The 20233-nt window shown below is 41.5% G+C and overlaps 1 protein-coding gene across 1 annotated transcript in view; it reads left to right on the plus strand.

Moving 5' to 3' along the window:
* LOC109070467 (baculoviral IAP repeat-containing protein 6-like) overlaps positions 1–20233 on the plus strand; it is an 84572-nt gene that overhangs the window by 15180 nt on the left and 49159 nt on the right. Inside the window, exons 12-55 of the mRNA XM_042773958.1 lie at positions 142–367; positions 1551–1711; positions 1806–1937; positions 2042–2173; positions 2426–2592; positions 2884–3017; positions 3576–3737; positions 3818–3949; positions 4098–4195; positions 5079–5226; positions 5326–5459; positions 5554–5688; positions 6015–6202; positions 6299–6604; positions 6869–6968; positions 7179–7393; positions 7524–7732; positions 8112–8458; positions 8575–8794; positions 8893–9029; positions 9100–9237; positions 9566–9696; positions 9802–9933; positions 10057–10272; positions 10934–11117; positions 11224–11394; positions 11828–11961; positions 12600–12759; positions 12840–12956; positions 13343–13497; positions 13620–13746; positions 14305–14415; positions 14645–14775; positions 14869–14996; positions 15109–15674; positions 16082–16257; positions 16484–16580; positions 16673–16867; positions 16976–17176; positions 17328–17607; positions 17708–17964; positions 18174–18282; positions 18412–18636; positions 18988–19879. Coding sequence (XP_042629892.1) covers positions 142–367; positions 1551–1711; positions 1806–1937; positions 2042–2173; positions 2426–2592; positions 2884–3017; positions 3576–3737; positions 3818–3949; positions 4098–4195; positions 5079–5226; positions 5326–5459; positions 5554–5688; positions 6015–6202; positions 6299–6604; positions 6869–6968; positions 7179–7393; positions 7524–7732; positions 8112–8458; positions 8575–8794; positions 8893–9029; positions 9100–9237; positions 9566–9696; positions 9802–9933; positions 10057–10272; positions 10934–11117; positions 11224–11394; positions 11828–11961; positions 12600–12759; positions 12840–12956; positions 13343–13497; positions 13620–13746; positions 14305–14415; positions 14645–14775; positions 14869–14996; positions 15109–15674; positions 16082–16257; positions 16484–16580; positions 16673–16867; positions 16976–17176; positions 17328–17607; positions 17708–17964; positions 18174–18282; positions 18412–18636; positions 18988–19879 — 8516 coding nt within the window. The remainder of the gene's footprint in view (positions 1–141; positions 368–1550; positions 1712–1805; positions 1938–2041; positions 2174–2425; positions 2593–2883; positions 3018–3575; positions 3738–3817; positions 3950–4097; positions 4196–5078; positions 5227–5325; positions 5460–5553; positions 5689–6014; positions 6203–6298; positions 6605–6868; positions 6969–7178; positions 7394–7523; positions 7733–8111; positions 8459–8574; positions 8795–8892; positions 9030–9099; positions 9238–9565; positions 9697–9801; positions 9934–10056; positions 10273–10933; positions 11118–11223; positions 11395–11827; positions 11962–12599; positions 12760–12839; positions 12957–13342; positions 13498–13619; positions 13747–14304; positions 14416–14644; positions 14776–14868; positions 14997–15108; positions 15675–16081; positions 16258–16483; positions 16581–16672; positions 16868–16975; positions 17177–17327; positions 17608–17707; positions 17965–18173; positions 18283–18411; positions 18637–18987; positions 19880–20233) is intronic.

The following is a 20233-nucleotide window of genomic DNA, read 5'->3' on the forward strand; positions in this document are numbered from 1 at the left end:
TTCCTTTCTGTATTGTTCTTTGTTCATTGTGTCATCTGATGTTGCATTTTCTCTCTGTGTTAATCACACTAGCAGTAAAATGGTGGTTTGCTTCATACCTGTGGAAATGTTCAGTATAGTAACCTGTGTGTCTTTTGGCAGGAGTTGACCTCCTAGTGGACCAGCCATTGACCGTAGAGACACTTTCTTCTCTGGTGGAACTAACACGTTTCGAAACGCTGACACCACGCTTCTCGGCAACAGTGCCCCCTTCCTGGGTGGAGGTGCAGCAGGAACAGCAGCAAAGGCGGCATCCGCAACACCTTCACCAGCAGCACCACGGCGATGCAGCGCAACATACACGCACCTGGAAACTACAGAGTGACAGGTGTGCATTCACAAGCAGCCTACACTCTCCCTCATACAGCATACACCCACCCTCCATGTAAACATGATCATGTATGTATGAAAACAGTTATAGATATATATAGAAATCAAAATTCCCTTGATCTTTTGGCATATAAGAGGTCATTGGACTTTTAAAACATCCTGTAAGTTTCAGAACTCAAAACTTTCTCTAAAAACAGCTTTTATTGAAGCCAATCTGCCAAAACGACAGGTTGTGTGGAATGTGCCAATTTATGATGTAATAGTGTGGCTAGCTAAACACCACCTCTGTAGAAGATCAATGTCTGCTTCTACATCACTGCCTGTTTAGCCCCGCCCACCGTTTCACGCATGTAGTGTAAATAATGAGAGGCAAACGTAGGTCTACGCAGAAACCAAAAGATAAAGATGGATCCGAAGACAACAAAACGCTGTTCAGTGCCAAATTATGGAAAAACACAGCCTTGCCTCTGATCCCAACATTAGGAAAGAGTGGATTAATTTTATTTTTAATGAAGTTCTAGACCACATCAGTAAGAACTTTGATCACTTCATTTTACCGCAGATTCGTTTACAAACAAAGCACAATTCGTTGCAGGATTTTCAGAAAGACTGAAACTAAAAGATGTTTTTTGGTCTCTATTGCTTTGTCTGTTATCACAGATTGTTTGATATGTACTGAGTATTTATGCTTTTTTCTTAACCTAAGTCATAGCAGCGTCCATCAATAAAAGATGAAGGCTGTCAAACATACACAACTTATAGCCAATCATAGCAGTGGGTGTTTACTTCTGAGACTAGAATCCTCCAAGGCTATTCAAACAGAGCGTTCTAATGAGGGGGGTCAAAACAGGACAGAAAATAGCCTATTACATCTAAATTATGATTTTTTTTTTTTTTGATGTAAAAATCTTGATAACATTATTAGTAGACCGCGGAGAACAGTACAAAAAAATAAAAAAGGCAGTTCATGACCCCTTTAAAATCACACATATGTTTATTTATACAGCAGTTCGTTCTGGTCCTCAAATCTGATTAGCTAAGAGGTTTTTCCAGCCATGTGTTATTCTTCCATTATCACGCACATATACATAAAATATTAATATTTAATAAAAAAAATCAAATGTTTCCGTAGATATTTTCCTCCTTTTCTGTATGTAATGTCTAATATCTCTCTCTCTCAGCTCCAGCTGGGACGAGCACGTGTTCGAGCTGGTCTTGCCCAAAGCCTGCATGGTTGGACATGTGGACTTCAAGTTTGTGCTAAACAGCAGTATTACTAACATCCCACAAATCCAGGTCACACTGCTGAAGAACAAAGCACCAGGCTTGGGCAAAGTGAACGGTGAGTCACTCTTAAGCAGAAAAAGATACCGTAGATTTTATTCAGATTTTTTCCCCCAAATTAATCTTTTGTTGTGTAAAACTTTCTACTGCAGAGACAGCAGTGGACAGGCAGATTGTTTTCCCATTGTCTCATGTCCTGCAGTCAAATGGAGAGAAGAATGGACAATCTCACATGCTCGATTTCTCAGAGGACATCCAGTTCATGGATATCGAGGAGTCAGCAGGTAAGAGTCCTGATGATTAAGCCATCTTGACCACCTGAAAACGTTCACCTGTTATGCTAACATCTGTCAGCATTTTTTTAATAATACATCTCTATCTGTCTCAGGCTCCAGGCTGTGTCCGTTCCTGCAGGAGCACAAAGATGATATCTTGTGTGGGCCGGTGTGGTTGTCCAGTGGACTGGATCTGTCTGGACACGCAGGGATGCTGAGTCTAACAAGTCCCAAACTCCTCAAAGGTTAGCCTGAACAGTGTGCCAGTAGACTAACAGTGAAAAAACACAGCTGTGAACAAGTGCAGAGCTGCATACAGTGTTTAACTGGCATGAATATGCAACATAAAAAATACTGATTGTACCTTTAAATAAAGTCATTTAGGTGTTAGTAAATGAGATGTAATCATGCACATTAAAACTGATGTCATAGTCCTGAATTCTGTTGTAAATCTCTTATATTTAGAACAAATGAATTCAAATCATTCCCCTTTCTAGGCATGGCAGGGGGAAAGTATCGTTCGTTCTTGGTGCACATTAAGGCAGTGAATGATAAGGGTCTGGATGAGAGCTTGAGGCCGGTGGTGCGGATGCCCTCAGCCAAACCTCACAGTAGTAAAACTCACTCGCTCTCATCCCTGCTGCAGAGGGCTCAGGCCACAAAGGTACAGTACAAACACTGGCTTTTTTTAAACTAAAGCGTGTAATCCTTGGTGTTTGTTCAAGCTGTTTCAAAACACAAATTTCTGCAGACATTGACGTCATTGCTTTTGAGTCCTGGTTTGTGGGTGAGATTCAGTTGTCTAACTACTATACAGACCTCTAGTGGCTGTATAGCTGCATTGCTTCATAAAAGAGATAACTCTTCACTTGGTCTGTGTTCTTTGCATGGAGGTAAAGGCCAAATGACGAACATCATGACAGTTCTAATTTGCATAAAATCTCTCTCTTTTTAAGAAAAGGCCTCTACGTCTAAAGCAGATCCTCAGTCTACCCCTAAAAAGCCTGATAACCTTCGGGGCTGTGACTTGCTCCAGGAAGTGTCTGTCACAATTAGGAGATTTAAGAAAACGTCTGTACCAAAAGAACGGTAAGAGCTGCATTTGTTAGGTCAAAAATACAGTAAAAACTATAATATTCTGATATATTAAAAAATAACTGTTTTCTATTTTAAAACATTTTAATATAAAATTAATTTCTGTGAAGGCAACACAAAAATTTCCTGCAGCCATTACCCCGGGCTTCAGTGTCACACGATCCTTCAGAAATCAATCTTATATACTGATTTGGTGCTCAAGTTTCTTATTATTAATGTTAAATAACAGTAGATCTGATTAATATTTTTGTGGTGACTGTGATACATTTTTTTCTGGAATCCTTGATGAATAGAAAGTTCAACAGAACAGCATTTGAAAGAAATAATAAAAAAATGTCTCTGTTAAAACCAGAGTGTCTCTGTTGTCAGTTTCGATCAACTTAATGCTGAATAAATGTATACATTTCCTTAAAAAAACCAAAAATCTTACTGACACTCAAGTGTTTGAACGGTAGTGTATGCATGTGTTAGTTTGCACAATAAGAAGCAAATATTACCCTGTTTCAGTGATGCATTGTCTGAATGTGCGGTCTGTCTGCTTTTATTTTCCAGAGTGCAACGCTGTGCAATGCTTCAGTTTCCTGAGCTGCACGAAAAGCTTCTAAGAGGTTTGTGTAAGCGTGGAGAAGATGGACAAAGCTCAGAACACTGTCAGAGTCTCATTTTGGACATCCTCTGCTGGCTGGCAGGGGTTTACTCCAACGGACCCTGCAGGTGAGGCGTAACTGCATTTTTAATCATTCAGTTTTATCTTTAGCCTCTTTTAATGAATTTTATAATCCCTTGTCCTTTAGTTTGAGAGAGGGGAACGAGGGGCTTTTGAGTAAAACTAGGAGACGGCTGACAGACATCATCAGGGCATGTTTCTTTGAGGCTGGACGAAGTATAGCTCATAAATGCTCTCGCTTTCTTGCACTTTGTATTAGGTGAGTTTGCAGCCTCACTATTTTCTGATCTTCAGTCTTATTGTAGTCTCATTGCAGAAGTAATGAACTAGACTTTCCAGTTAACATGTGCAGATACAGTGGTGTCTTGTTCATTAAATTTAATGGATAAATGTCTTTCACATTTTAGTACCGGTAAAGGAGACCCCGGTCAGCAGGGTTTTGGCCAGGCTCTCTTTAAAGCTCTTCTGGATAATATGCCTTATTTGCCTGCTGCTGCCACAGGAGGTAATTTTTTTTATACTTGTAAATGTATAGTGCCTTTTAATGTTTGTTAAGTGATGAGACTGTATTATTCCAAAAATGTAAACTATTTATTAAACAATACTTATAGGGATATTCCACCCCAAAATGAAAATTTTGTCATTAATCACTTACCCCCATGTCTTTGGAACAGAATTTAAGATATTTTGGATGAAAACCGGGAGGCCTGTGACTCTGTGACTGTCCCATAGACTGCCAAGTAAGAAAGTATGAAAGACATCGTCAGAATAGTCCATCTGCCATCAGTGGTTCAACCGTAACATTATGAAGCGACGAGAATCATTTTTGTAAGCGAAGAAAACAAAAATAATGACTTTATTCAACAATTCCTTTGTTAACAGTCTCCTCTGTATCTCTCAATAACCATATGCTGCATATGCTCTTCTGCATCAGCCTTGTGGCGCGGCTGATACAGAAGAGCATAAGCAGCATACAGTGATATGGAGAGACACAGAGGAGACTGTTGATTTTTGTTTTCTTCACTTACAAAAAGTGTACTCGTCGCTTCATAATGTTACGGTTGAACCACTGATGGCAGATGGACTATTCTGACGATGTCTTTCATACTTTTCTGGATCTTGACAGTGTATTTTACTTGGCAGTCTATGGGACAGTCACAAGCCTCTCGGCTTTCATCCAAAATATCCTAAATTGTGTTTGGAAGATGAACAAAGCTTTTACGGGTTTGGAACGGCATGGGGGTAAGTGATTAATGACCAAATTTTCATTGTGGGGAGGAGTATCGCTTTAAAGTATTAATTTCTTAATTAAGTATTAAAAGAAACTTATACTTATTAAATTTAAAAATATTAAAATGCTTGTTTTCCTGTCTGTCTTTGTCCTTCAGGATCTGTCTTTTGGTACTTTGTCCTGTTAAATTATGTGAAAGATGAGGACCTGGCTGGCTGCAGTACCGCTTGCGCCTCTCTGCTCACTACTGTCTCTCGGCAGCTGCAGGACCGCCTGACTCCACTTGAGGCGCTGCTGCAGACCAGGTCAGCTTTATTTATTTGTTCAGAAAAGCTCTTTCTGTGCATGTAGAAGTGATTGCTTTAAGGAAATGAAATTGTTTTGACATGGTCATCTCTATTCAGATATGGTCTGTATGGGTCTCCATTTGACCCAGTACTGTTTGACCTGGAGGTGAGCGGGTCTTCCTGTAAGAATGCCTTCAGCAGCAGCATTGGGGTCCAATCAGATGAGATTGACTTGTCTGATATTCTCTCAGGTGTGTCAGTGCATTCTTCCCTCACGCACTTACATTCATCAATAAATATCAAAATAGGAAAGACAAACATTTAATGGTTTTTGGGTCTGATCAGGTAATGGGAAAGTGAACAGCAGTGGGGCTGCAGAGGGCAGTTTTACTGCTCTAACCGGCCTACTGGAGGTCGAACCCCTGCACTTTACTTGCGTCTCTACCAGTGATGGCACCAGGGTGGAGAGGGATGATGCAAGTATGTTCACCGGTATATATCCCACTTTCCTTTTCCTCTTTCACATCGTGTTTCTTTTAACCACTAACCGTGTCATCATGGACCTCATCTTTTAAGGTGTGGTCACTTGCAGAAACTAGTTTAGCATGAAGCACAGCTCACACAAATATCTCCAAGCAGCCAAGCAAGCAACTCGTGAAATCTGCAAAAACTTTTCACCGTCATGTGAAACTTGATCTGATTCCTATTTAAATTATTGGATTTTTCATTAAAAAATTCGCTGAGCACCAGTTAATGTGGCCGCACCTTTAGTGCTAAAGCCTGTTTCCCTTTACGATCTTCTACAGTGAGCACCTTTGGTGTGACACCCACAGTGACAGGGCTGTCTTCTGGGAACGTTGGTGAGGCGTCAACGGCCCTTAGCTCAGCTGCACAGGTGGCCCTGCAGTCTCTGTCTCATGCAATGGTGTCTGCCGAACAGCAGCTTCAAGTTCTTCAGGAGAAGCAGCAACAGCTTCTAAAACTCCAGCAGCAGGTCATACATGAATACATTCTTTATTAATTTTAATCTTGATGTGTCTCGATTAATTCAGTACTTTATGACTTTATGTAATTGGTTGTCTCATGAAACAGAGCGAAGCTGGAGGCCAAACTTCACCAGACCACCTCAGCGGCAGCCACCGCGGCATCAGGCGTTGTCAATTCAGTGCCATCCAACCCGTCCTCTGCCCCAGGCTTCTTCATCCACCCCTCTGACGTCATACCACCCACCCCTAAAACTACACCGCTGTTCATGACGCCTCCTCTCACCCCACCGAATGAGGCAGTGTCTGCGGCTATTAGTGTGGAACTGGCTCAGCTCTTCCCAGGATCTGTCATTGATCCTCCACCTGTGAACCTTTCAGCACAGAATAAAAACACACAGAAAGCCAAACCAGTAAGTTTTGAAAAACCCCTCGTGCTTGTATATTCATACTGTTTAAATGATGATTATTATTATTTATCAAATGTCCTCCAAAATGGATTCTGTGGCAAATCTGAGCACAGTAGCAGAGGCTAGTAGGTAATGTAGCATAAATAATGTGTTATTTTCCTGTAAGGGGACGTGTGTTGTGTATTTACTTTCTGTAGTTAACTTGTAGGTTGTGTTCAGCTAATGTGTATGCATGTGTGTGTGTGTGTGTGTGTGTTGTCATTGCAGAACCCCATAGGAAGTGGCCTAGCATTGGCAATCTCACAGGCCTCTCACTTTCTACAGCCTCCACCTCACCAGTCCATAATAATCGAACGAATGCATTCAGGTACTTCATACTTCAGCCCTCACACTAGAGCAGTGGTTCTCAACCTCGTGGCCCACTGAGGGGCCCCAGAAAACTTCCAAGAGAATTGGAAGGATGATTTTTTTCATTATATTATACAAAATCTAGCATTTGCTTTGGCTATATGTTTTGGTGCACATCTTTGGATCGTGTGATCTTTGAAGTAAAGACGGAATGTTTTTTTCTCTGTAGGAGCAAGACGGTTTGTGACTCTAGATTTCGGCCGTCCGGTGTTGCTGACGGATGCACTGATCCCCACATGTGCTGACTTGGCCTCCCTTTCCATCGACATTTGGACTCTTGGGGAGGAGGTAGATGGGAGGCGACTCGTGGTCGCCACAGATATCAGCACGCACTCGCTGATTCTGCATGACTTGCTGCCACCTCCCGTCTGCAGATTCATGAAGGTTTATACACATTTATCATAATCTAATGTGTACAGGCCTCATAACAGTTTGTTTTCTATACGCTTTAATGCAGAGAATATCCTTCTTGTATTGAGACATCACTGTCACTCATTCTGTGCCCCTCCCCCAGATCACTGTGATTGGTCGATATGGCAGCACTAATGCCCGTGCTAAAATCCCATTGGGTTTTTATTATGGCCACACCTATATCCTGCCATGGGAAAGTGAACTGAAGCTGATGCATGATCCTCTGAGGGGAGAGAACGAAGCTGCCTGTCAGCCAGATCTGGATCAACATTTGTCAATGATGGTGGCCCTACAGGAAGACATTCAGTGCAGGTCAGTGAGGCTGCAAAACTTTCTATTCATCAAAGAATCCTGAGAAAAAAAGAATATTACGGTTTCCACAAAAATATTATGCCGAAAAACTGTTTGATGAAAATTCAGCTTTACCATCACCAGAATAAATTATATTTTTAAACATATTAGAATAGAAAACACTTATTTTAAATTATGCAGCCTTGGTGAACATGAGACAATTTGTCAAAAATATAAAAAAATCTTACAAACCCCTAACTTTTAAATGGTCATGTATTTAGAATTATACTGTAATTAGTGCTATTAATTAAAATATTTCGTTAAAATAATGCAAGTTTTCATATTGCACAAATGATATAGGTGGAATTTATGCTGTATTAAATATACTAATCTCTTATAGGTATAATCTGGCCTGTCATCGACTTGAGACACTACTTCAGAACATCGACCTGCCACCTCTTAACAGCGCTAATAATGCACAGTACTTCCTGCGCAAGCCCGATAAAGCCGTTGAGGAGGATTCCCGTGTTTTCTCTGCCTACCAAGACTGCATTCAGCTCCAGCTGCAGCTCAACCTGGCGCACCACGCTGTCCAGAGGTTGCGTGTGTCTCTGGGAGCCACCCGGAAACACCTGCCCGAGAACTATGACTCCAGAGAGCTGGTCCAGAACTCTTCTACCGAGCAGCTCAGAACTATCATCAGATACCTGTTGGACACGCTGCTCAGCCTGCTGCACTGCTGTAATGGTGAGGGAGGCAGCCGCTCCCAACACGCCTCACTTTTTTTTAAAGTGACATTACATTTAAATTGACCTTATTCCAATCCTTCAGTCAGAATGAATGTTTCCCTCTCTCTTGCTCAGGTCACTCTGTGCCCTCAGTGTTGCAGAACACGTTTCATGCCCAGGCGTGTGAGGAGCTCTTTAAGCAGCTGTGCATCAGTGGAACTCCTAAGATCCGTCTGCATGCAGGTCTGCTGCTGGTGCAGCTGTGTGGAGGCGAGAGGTGGTGGGGCCAGTTCTTGTCCAACGTCCTGCAGGAGCTCTACAACTCTGAGCAGCTGCTCATCTTCCCTCAGGACAGGTAACACAATCAACACACTCTTGCAGAAATTGTATAACATTATCAGAACTATTCCCAAAGATACTCAGACTTCATGTTTATCCATCTTGTTTCCTCAGGGTATTTATGTTGCTGTCCTGTATTGGCCAAAGATCTTTGGGTAACAGTGGGGTTTTGGAGGGTTTGTTGAACCTTTTGGACACACTGTTATCCCCTCTGCAACAGACTAGCGCATCACAGCCCCGCAGGACAGAAGGTGCGTGTTTGAGAATGAGACTTGAGAATGTGCGTCTGTGGTTATGTTACAGTTTTGTGTGTGTTTATAGGTGTGTTGGATATCCCCATGATCAGCTGGGTGGTCATGCTGGTCTCTCGACTACTCGACTATGTGGCGAGTGTGGAAGATGAAGCCACTGCAGCTAAGAAACCTCTGGGGTCTAAAGACAGAGAAAGATCCTTTACAGGTGAGATTCTTAGGCCTGGAAAATCCAGTGTTTTGTGTACACTAAACAAGTTTTGTGGTTGGTAAGATTTTAAAAATGTTTTTAAAGACTCTCGTGCTAAAACATCTTCAGTGTCACATGATCCTTCAGAAATCATTCTACTATGTTTTCATCTGTCACTTTTGATCAGTTTAATGTGTCCTTTCTAAATAAAAAATATTAATTTCTTTAAAAAAAAAAAAAAAAAAAAGAACCTGACCCCAAATTTTTGAATGGTAGTTTGCATACTGTATAGAGATGTTACTTCACTGGTAATGTGTCTTTGTTTTCCTCTTTCCAATCACACCAGGGAACCAGTGGAGTTTCATAAACAACAGTCTGCAGTCTCATAACCCAAGCAGATCTGCCAAAGGCAACAACAGCAGTTTAGATCGTCTATATTCACGCAAGATCCGCAAACAGCTTGTCCACCATAAACAGGTAAATGTGTCTCACACAAACATCCTGTGATTTATATATCTGAACTTGAAATCTTTTCCTTTCTACGTATAGTGTGGATGTTGATCAATTCTCCTTTTATTGCAGCAGTTGAATTTATTGAAAGCCAAACAGAAGGCTTTAGTAGAACAAATCGAGAAAGAGAAAATTCAGAGCAACAAAGGCTCCTCCTACAAGCTGCTGGTGGAACAAGCCAAACTCAAACAAGCCACATCCAAGGTGACAATCCAAACTTTTCTCAACTCCGTGTCCTTTAGGGATGGATGTGGGACAACATTCAATGATAAAAGCAGCCTTTAAACAGATCGTAACATTATCCATGTGTTTTTTATTATTTGACAGCACTTTAAAGATCTGATCCGTTTGAGGCGGACAGCCGAATGGCCACGCTCCTCCTTGGACTCAGAGGCATCGGTAGCAAAAGAGACCCCTGAGGTGGAGCTCCTTCCCTTCACGCTATCTCACGAGCGCTGCATCTGCGTCGTCCAGAAGCTTGCTCTCTTCCTCCTCTCCATGGACTTCACTTGTCATGCAGACCTGCTACTGTTTGTCTGCAAGGTGCAACATACTTTTTGACATGCATAGAAAAAGTGTGCTTGTTTAAATGCTATTTCATTTTGGTATACTACCATTCAAAGGTTTTGGGGTCTTTAAGATTTTTGAATAATTTTTTCAAAGAATGCATTTACAAATACAAAGAATTGATTTATTTTTTTTATAATTGTGTAATGTGAAATTTTTGTGAAATACTATCACAATTTAAAAAAAAATTCTATGGGCTGATTTTAATACATTTTATAAAAAAATATTTCTATGATGGAAAAATCAACATCCATTACTCCAGTCTTCACTGTCATATTATTCATTAGAAATCACTTTAATACTCTGATTTGGTGCTTAATAAACGTTTCTAATTAATATCAATGTTAAAAACGATAAAAAAAGATTTTGCTGCTGATTTTTGTAGAAGCTCTGCTACATATTTTTTTTTTTTTTAGGATTTTATGAGGAATACAAAAAAATAGCGCTTATTTTTATAGAAACAAATGTCTTTACTGTCATTTTTGGTCAGCTTAATGCATCCTTGCTGAAAAAAAAGTATAAATTTCTTAAAAAAAAAAAAAAAAAAAAATTCAGTGACTTCTAATTTTTGAACGCTTGTGTATATGTTTTAGACAATACCAATCTTAAATATTCTAAATCTCAACCATCTGCTCAGGTATTGGCCAGAATAGCAAATGCAACACGACCCACAATCCACCTGTGTGAGGTGGTTTCAGAGCAGCAGCTGGAGAGGTTACTGCTGTTACTGGTGGGAACGGACTTCAACCGTGCAGACATCTCATGGGGAGGAGCCTGGGCCCAGTACTCTCTCACCTGCATGCTGCAGGACATTCTTGCAGGTGTGTGTGTATTTTAGATGTTCTCAGCAGTCTCAGTGGGCCACAGACTGTCATACATGTTTTACATATCCATGTTTTATATTTAGATGTTGTAATCTGTTTGCAGGAGAGCTATTGTCTCCGGGGTGTGTGGATGGGATGGAGGGGGCGGGGGCTGATGAGGCTGGGGCCTCCTCTTCATCTGTAGTGGTGGACTGTGATGACTCACTCCCCCAGCCGACCCCCATCCCACTGGTGGCGACCATCGATGAGCCTCTGGGACCCGATATCATCGCAGGTACACCCGGGACATCCTCTGTGTTCCAAAGTGCGTTGGTAACTCCGCCCGAATAGCACGTCACCTCACACGGACCCTTACTTTTCTTTTGTTTATTTATTTGTTTTCCTCTCTTAGATGAGCTGCATGTGTATTTTTTTGTGTTTGCTTTTTTATAATATGTAATATTAGTATAATGCAGTGGACAGGAGGTTGGAACAGTGCAGATGATTTTGACTCTATATACATGTAAAACCTATAGATGCTTGTCATTTCATTATCGGGTTAGATTAATGTCAAAACTTATCCGAAATGGGTCAACAATCCACTGTTCGGGCGCCCTGTCGGTCTAAGAGGAGTTTGACAGCCGGACGTCCTAAAGAAGGCTGGCTGTGTAGTTGCTTCTCTTGGTACGCTGCTCTTGCAATATTAAAGGTCTTTTCGTTGCCCAAAGGTGCTCCTCCACTGTCATCTTTGGAAAAAGATAAAGACATTGACTTTGACTTGCTACAAGACTTGATGGATGTTGATATTGATCCTTTAGATATTGATTTGGAAAAAGATCCACTCGCCGCCAAGGTTTTTAAGGTATGGACCTCGTTCTCTTTATCTTTCCTTTTCTGTCTTTCAGCATTAGGGGTGTAATGGTTAAAATTTCTCACGGTCCTGTGGTCACTGTTTTATTTTAGCACATTGCTAAAATATGGGCTACAATAATAGCCCATATTATACTCTTCACCCATATTTTAACCTCTTGACTTTCTCAAACCCATCCGATTACTCATTTTCTTTTCTTATCACAATTGCTGGAAAATGCAGCACACTGTTTACAGATATTTACATTTATTAAATTACAGACATTTACATTGTGAGATGTCTTAAAGTACATCGATTTAGCAACATGGAAAATAACTATAATTACCATTTAAAGTAGACACATTTTAATTCACACACAACATTTATCCTCCTAGTTGCATGGTATAAACATGCATAAAGAACTGTGGGAAGTGAACTGTGTGATTAACTGTTTCACCCCTATCTTGCATGCATTATGTAATGAACGATTAGTAGTTAAAGTATGGTTGTAATATTTAGAGCTGTTTTACACAAAGCCAATGTTTTAACCGCTTTTCCAGTAAAGTATTTTTCAGTTTTTCTCAGAGACGAATATCTGAGATTGTTTTTGTTTTGTTTTTTTGGTTTCTTTTTTCTGTTCTCTCTTGCAGCCGATCAGTAGTACCTGGTATGATTACTGGGGTGCTGACTACGGCTCATACAGTTATAACCCCTACACGGGGGGTGTGGGCATACCTGTGTCCAAACCCCCTGCGGCTGCCACGACGGAGAAGCCTGGATCTCAGAACCTCTCTGTGTCTGTGTCTCAGGGTGAGAAGTGCCAAAATAAATCAATAAAATAAAAGATCTAGTAAAATCTGAGTGCTAAAGCACTTTAATTTTTATCCCAGCACTGGACGCTCGACTGGAAGTGGGATTAGAACAGCAGGCAGAACTCATGCTGAAGATGATGGCGACACTGGAGGCAGACGCTATACTGCAGGCGCTAACGGCCACATCTCCTTCTGGTACAAACACAAAAGCATGTGTACAGTGTTCCCACAGTAAAGGAAAATCTGGAATTTTTTTTATGTTAATTATTTATATACTATTTCCAACACTGAAAAAGTTATGCATTTATTAAATTAATAAAATCTTGAAGAGTGTATATTAAGTATACACTTTTCAATTTCAATTTCTTTTTGCAGAAATGGATCATTGTGAGCTTTACAATTTTTTTTTTTTTTTTTTTTATCAAAATTTCTTTTCTAGGAATTACTAATAATTGTTAAAGTAAATTTCATTGATCCAAAGGTGTGGGAGCCATGGTTTTTTTTTTCTAAACTAATTTGACTTAATCTAGCTAACATCATCCTCTCTCCTCATGGTCTTTTTTTTTTCTCTTCTCTTTCAGTGACCCAGTCTGCAAATGGGACGGATGACTCTCTTTTGCGTGGATTCCATAGCTCTCCCCCCTGTAGCAGTCTGGTGGTACAAGCCTCTTCCATCCCCATGTTGAGCACCTGCTTCAACAAACTCTTCTCTTTATTGCAAGTGCATCATGTTCAGGTGCGGGCACAGTCTGGATTTGTCACTTTTTATTTACTTAGTTTGCTCTTAAATCTAAATTCCTGAATTATTTTTCACTCAGAGAAGTTACAGAATCACCATCTTTATCTCTGTCTGTCCAGTTGGAGTCTTTGCTGCAGCTGTGGTTGACTCTGAGTTTGAGTTCCTGCTCCGGAGGGTCAGAGGAGAGCGGCTCAGACATCTTCCTCTTTAACGCCAGCAGAGTGCCCACAATCCCCCTTAACCAAGGTGTGACATTCACCAACTGATTGAACACTTTGATCTGAAGATATTAGTGTATTGTTGAGGAGATTGGACTGTTGATTTCTACAGGATCTTAAATTGAATAGTTGGTTTTATGTGTTACTATGACCAAGGATACAGCTAGTAACCTGCTGAAATAATTAACAAGTGTCAGTCTCACTACCTACATTTACATACACCAAAAGCGCTCAAATTCTAAAATACCTTGCACATATGTAAAATGTTTAGATGCATTTTGCATCATATGAACATGAGTGTTTACTTCCAAGCCTGAAGTTTGTTTGGAACATATATAATGCACTTGAAAACGAATGTGTGAATAGGATTACAGCGTTTAGAATTCTTATTAACGGAACTTTCAAAATCCAAAATCAGATTATGTTTATTAAGATTGATAATTAAGATTAGTGCATGTAAACATGCCTACTGAAGTGAAGCAGTATTTGTTGCATCTCAAATATTCTGATTAGCTGCGCACAAAGAAAGTAGTGCCGCAACATAAATAGTAAATGGTTATAATTGACTGTAATTCTTGTCTCTCAGCCTCCATTAGCAGTTTCCTGTCAGTGCTGGCCTGGTACCCCAACACCTCTCTGAGAACATGGTGTCTTGTACTGCACAGTCTCACCCTCATGACTAATATGCCTGCTAGTGGTGAGTATCTGATTGGCCCAGCCTGTCTTTGTTCATCTGGTGTGTTTCTGGATGCACTCAGATGTGTGGGTGTTCCCACGGGGAGACCTGCATTTCTGTATGTGGGTTTTCCCGCCAGCTCAGCAGATCCGTGTTGTGTTGCCCCTCCACGACCTGATTATAAAAGCAAACAGTCTGGTGACACACTTCCTGATTAACCTCACTGATAATGTGTGTGTTGCATCTGCAGCCTCCAGCAGTGGGATGGGTGTACAGGAGAGCACAGCCCAGCAGATGGTGTCTGACCCCACACTTGTGCACGTGCTTGTGCGCTTCCTATCTGGAGGGAACCCTCATGGCACCAGCCAGCACAGCTCGCAGGTACTGGGATTAATGAGGAGTATGCGCATGACTGGTTTCATAAAGATATACTTAGTAAATGCCTCACATACTTGTCTTCCTCTCTCTCTCCAGGTCGGCCCCACTGCAACACAAGCCTTGCAGGAATTTTTAACCAGGTTGCAGGTGCACCTGTCCTCCACATGTCCACAGATGTTCAGCGAATTTCTGCTTAAACTGTTGCACATCCTGTCGACGGAGAGGTGGATCGATAATTCACCATTTATGTAATTAAACTGGTGCTTATTAAACATTTGTGGTTGTTTTAAATCATTTTATTTGTGTTTTTTTTTTCTTCATCTTATCTGCTCATAGGGGTCCATTCCACTCTGGTCAGGGTCCATTAGATGCGCAGGTGAAGCTTTTGGAGTTCACCCTGGAACAAAACTTTGAAGTGGTTTCTGTGACCACTATCTTGGCTGTCATCGAATCGGTCACCTTTCTGGTTCACCACTACATCACTTGTTCAGAGAAGGTGATCTCACGCAGCGGTTCGGACAGTTCTGTGGGTGCCCGTGCCTGTTTTGGGGGCCTGTTCGCCAATATCATTCGCCCTGGGGATGCTAAGGCTGTGTGTGGCGAAACCACAAGAGACCAGTTGATGTTTGACCTCCTGAAGCTGGTCAATGCTTTGGTGATGCTGCCGCTGTCAGGTGATCGGGAGTTCAGTGGGAGGCTGCCTCCAGCGGGTGGAGCCACTGACAGCGTGTCGGATGAAGAAAAAGTGTGTGGAAGCAAAGAGTGTGGGGCAGCAGGCACAGCTCAGCACCAGGGACCAGCTGCGGGTGTGGCAGACCTGGTTTTGGCCAATCAGCAGATTATGAGTCAGATCTTATCGGCACTGGGGCAGTGCAACAGCAGCGCCATGGCCATGATAATCGGTACTTTTTTATATTAATAAAATGAATGTAAAATATTATTATATTTCTTCATATTATCAATCAAAAGATTGTCAGTATTTTTTTTTTAAAGAAATTGTTTATTTTATTTATCAAGTACACATTAAATTGATCAAAAATAACTAAAGACATTGACAAAATTGTACCATGGTTTCTGTCATCACAAAAATAAATTGAATTTTTAATGTATTCAAATAGAAAACTTATTTGAAATTTTAGTAATTTCACAATATTACTGTATTTTTTTTTATCAATTAAATGCTGCTTTAGTGAGAATAGGATACTTATTTCAAAACCTTAAAAAAATCTTACAGATCAATTATATTTTTACCTATTATATTGAATTTCATGCATTTCTTCTTTTGCTGAAGTTTTTTCTCTCTTTTTAGGTGCTAGTGGGCTCCACCTAACCAAACATGAGAACTTTCATGGTGGGTTGGATGCCATCTCGGTGGGCGATGGGCTCTTCACTATCCTGACTACTTTGAGTAAAAGAGCCACATCTGTCCAGGTCATGCTGCAGCCCATTCTCACTTACATGGCCTGTGGGTATATGGGCCGACAGGTAAGACTCGTCACAGACAAACTGAGAGAACACAAAACATGGTCTATTCTAGTATATTGTCGGCTTAAAAAAACATGAACACACATTCAAATAAGTTTCACATTTTAGAGGAAAGACATTAAGTTAATAAGGAAGTAATATAAAACTGTAAACAAGCCGTCAGTATGCTTTGTCATTGCATCATTTCAATGTTCAGTGTTATTATTATTATTATTATTTTAAACAGGGGTCTCTATCAACATGTCAGCTCTCTGAGCCTTTACTGTGGTTTATTTTGAGAGTACTTGACACCAGCGAGGCTTTGAAAGCCTTCCATGACATGGGTATGCCAGCACTAACACTTTCTAAAGAGATAAAACTCTGTTTGAGCTGGTCTGTATGTTCAGACTCTTTTTGTGTGTGTGTGTGCGTTTAGGTGGTGTGCAGCTCATCTGTAACAACATGGTCACCAGCACACGAGCCATCGTGAACACAGCACGCAGTATGGTGTCCACTATCATGAAGTTCCTGGACTCTGGGCCTGGTAAAGCAGCAGATGGCAGCCTGAAATCACGAGTGCTTACCTCAGAACCAGACAATGCAGAAGGACTGCACAACTTCGCCCCTCTTGGTACAGCAAACATGCTTTATTTTGAGTCATAACCCCGTCTTTTCATATAAACGTCTGTTTAAGTATTAAAATGTATTTATATTCATTGTTGATGCTGTTCCCTTGCAGGCACCATCACCTCTAGCAGTCCCACAGCACAGCCAGCGGAAGTGCTGCTGCAGGCCACACCCCCACATCGACGGGCCCGTTCTGCCGCTTGGTCCTACATATTCCTTCCTGAAGAGGCCTGGTGTGATCTCACCATCCACCTTCCCGCTGCTGTTCTGCTCAAGGAGATTCACATACAGCCGCACCTTGCATCCCTCGCTAGTGAGTGTGAACACACAATGCAATATTATTGGTCCAAAACCCCAGTTGACACAGCAGTATATTATATTTGCCCAATATATGAAGCTTTTTATACTAGTATGGACTATGCTAAAAGTTGAGGTATTATTAAATGCTTCTCTTTCTTTCCCAGCATGCCCATCCTCAGTGTCGGTGGAGATCAGTGCAGACGGTGTAAACATGCTTCCACTGTCAACCCCAGTCATCACTAGTGGTCTCACGTATATTAAATTCCAGCTGGTAAAGGCAGAGGTGGCGTCTGCCGTGTGTTTGAGGTTGCACCGGCCGCGGGACGCCAGCACACTGGGCCTCTCACAGATTAAACTCCTGGGCCTGACTGCTTTCGGAAACACTTCCTCTGCCACTGTAAACAATCCTTTCCTGCCCTCTGAGGACCAGGTCTCCAAAACCAGGTTTTGGAAATCATTTGTAACATCTGAAAAAATCTTTTAGTTTTATTTCCTGTTTCAAGCCTCGATCTATCATATCTAATTTTCTCTCTTTCTTTCTCAGTATTGGCTGGTTACGGTTGCTGCATCATTGCTTGACTCACGTTTCTGATCTGGAGGCCATGATGGCCAGTGCTGCCGCTCCCACAGCAAACCTCCTGCAGACCTGCGCCGCCCTCCTCATGTCCCCGTACTGCGGCATGCACTCGCCCAACATTGAGGCGGTGCTCGTGAAAATCGGCCTGCAGTCCACTCGTATAGGCCTCAAACTCATTGACATCTTGCTGCGTAACTGTGCTGCTTCTGGCACTGATTTGGCCAGTAAGACTATAAAGATTTTAATAAAGATTGTTTCTCATTAATGCCTGACTGATATATTTGAATGTCATGCAGTATCACACTGATTTGTGTGTGTTGTGTTAATTCAGAGAGTCTATGTTCAGACTAGTTTCTTCCCTTTAATGATCTGACATCATGATTTTGTGGGGCTCTCCTTTTTATCTGATAGGTGGTTTTGTTTTTTGTTGTAGATCTGAACAGTCCGCTGCTCTTTGGGAGGTTAAATGGCCTGTCATCAGACTCAACTATAGACATTCTCTACCAGCTGGGCACCACTCAGGACCCTGGTACCAAAGACAGGTCTGTTCCCTACATCATAATGTAAAATTAAATCATAAAGCTTCCTAATGGAGCTTGTTTATCTTCCAGAGTTATCTTCCATTTTTGTGGTTTTTGATGTCTTGGGTTATGTTTGTGATTGTGTTGTAGGATCCAGGCTCTGCTACAGTGGGTGTACGATTCATCCCGGATTGCTGCCCTGAAGCAGAGTTCTCCGTCGAGCTCTTTGGGTCCGAGTGCTCCGCCCTCACGGGAATACGGGTTGCTAATGCCATCCCCGTCACATCTGCATTGCGTGGCCTCCGTCTTATGGCATAGTTATGAGCTGCCCGTTGACTACGACTTGCCCGGACTGCTCAACGGAGAGCTTTTCGAGTGAGTACACACTGATAAAATAAATCTTTTTACAGACTTGCAATACAAAATATTCAAGTTTTGGAGGAGTGTGTGTACAAGGTACATTTTGGTGCTCTGCACTGGGAAAGGCTGAGAGTACATATTCTGCTTTTCATTTCCCACACTCTTCTATGTTTAATTCTGTCTTCAGGTATGAATACTTTATGCGTATCGAGTAGAACAAAGTGAAATAACCTTCGCTGTGTACATGGTGCAAATAAAACAGCATCAGCCTTAAACACAAACAGTTCGGTGCATTATTAAAACTGTTTTTAGGCAACCTGACCTATTAATTCTAGGGCTTCTTGTCTTTTTCTCCATCTCTCGCAGGTTGTTGTACAGCTGGTCCATGTCTTTGCCCTCTAACATGGTTTTAAAGAAGGCTGTGGACAGCTTGCTTTGTTCCATGTGCCATATCCACCCTAGTTACTTTTCTCTGCTCATGTCCTGGATGGGTATAGTGGCGCCCCCTGCTGCCCAGACAAATGCACAGCGCCGAATGGCAATGACAGACGACGGCAAGAAACAGCATGACTTAAACAGTGCCGCCTCCCTCACAGATGACTCTAAACATGCTCGGGCACCAGTAACTGTGCCCGTCTCCCTCTCAGAGTGCCAGTTGGTGACCTTAGCAGCTGCGTCCCAGTCTCCAGGTGCCATCCAGCAGCTGTTGGACTCTGGTCTGCCTTCCCTGCTTGTTCGTAGCTTAGCCGACCTTTGCTGCAACCTGTTGGTCAGTGCAGACCTTCCCTTGCCTGCAGGATTCTCCACACAGGCAGAGAGACGCCTGTATTCACACAGCCAACCCTCGTCATCCTCGACAAACAGGCCACCACTATCTCCTGAGCTGGCAGCGCCCGTATTGAGGTTTCTAACGGAAGTTGGAAACAGTCACACCATGAAGGACTGGTTGGGTGGGCCAGAAGTGAACCCACTCTGGACAGCACTGTTGTTTCTCCTGTGCCACTGTAGTGCCAGTGGGGCTGCTAATGCCAGTGCAAACAATGGCAGCAGCAGCAGTATTTCTGGATACGGTGCATCACCCAGCACGTCACACGCCAGCGCCGCACCTCACACCTCAGGAGCGTCTTATTCACTGGCATCAACGAGCCGCAGCAGTGGACTCACCACTCAGCAAAGGACAGCCATTGAGAATGCAACAGTAGCTTTCTTCCTGCAATGCATTTCCTGCCATCCAAACAACCAGAGGCTCATGGCACAGGTGTGTTTGTGGTGCTTTTTTTAGTCTCGTTTGACGTTTTTCATAGACATTGAACTAAGTGTAAATAATATACATATATTATTATATTATACTATAATAATATATGTATTATATATTATTAATATATAATAATATACTATATATATATATATATATATATATATATATATATATATATATATATATATATATATATATATATATATATAATTATACTTAGGTCATGACGTTTTAATTATATTAATATTACATTATATTGCTATTTATTGTTATATATATATTATACTTTTATTAAGTTTCATAATTGTTATAATTTCTGTTCTGTAAATTATTTCAGCTATTCTAAATTAAATA

Source organism: Cyprinus carpio, chromosome A17, assembly GCF_018340385.1.
Source record: "Cyprinus carpio isolate SPL01 chromosome A17, ASM1834038v1, whole genome shotgun sequence".
Classification (NCBI taxonomy): domain Eukaryota; kingdom Metazoa; phylum Chordata; class Actinopteri; order Cypriniformes; family Cyprinidae; genus Cyprinus; species Cyprinus carpio.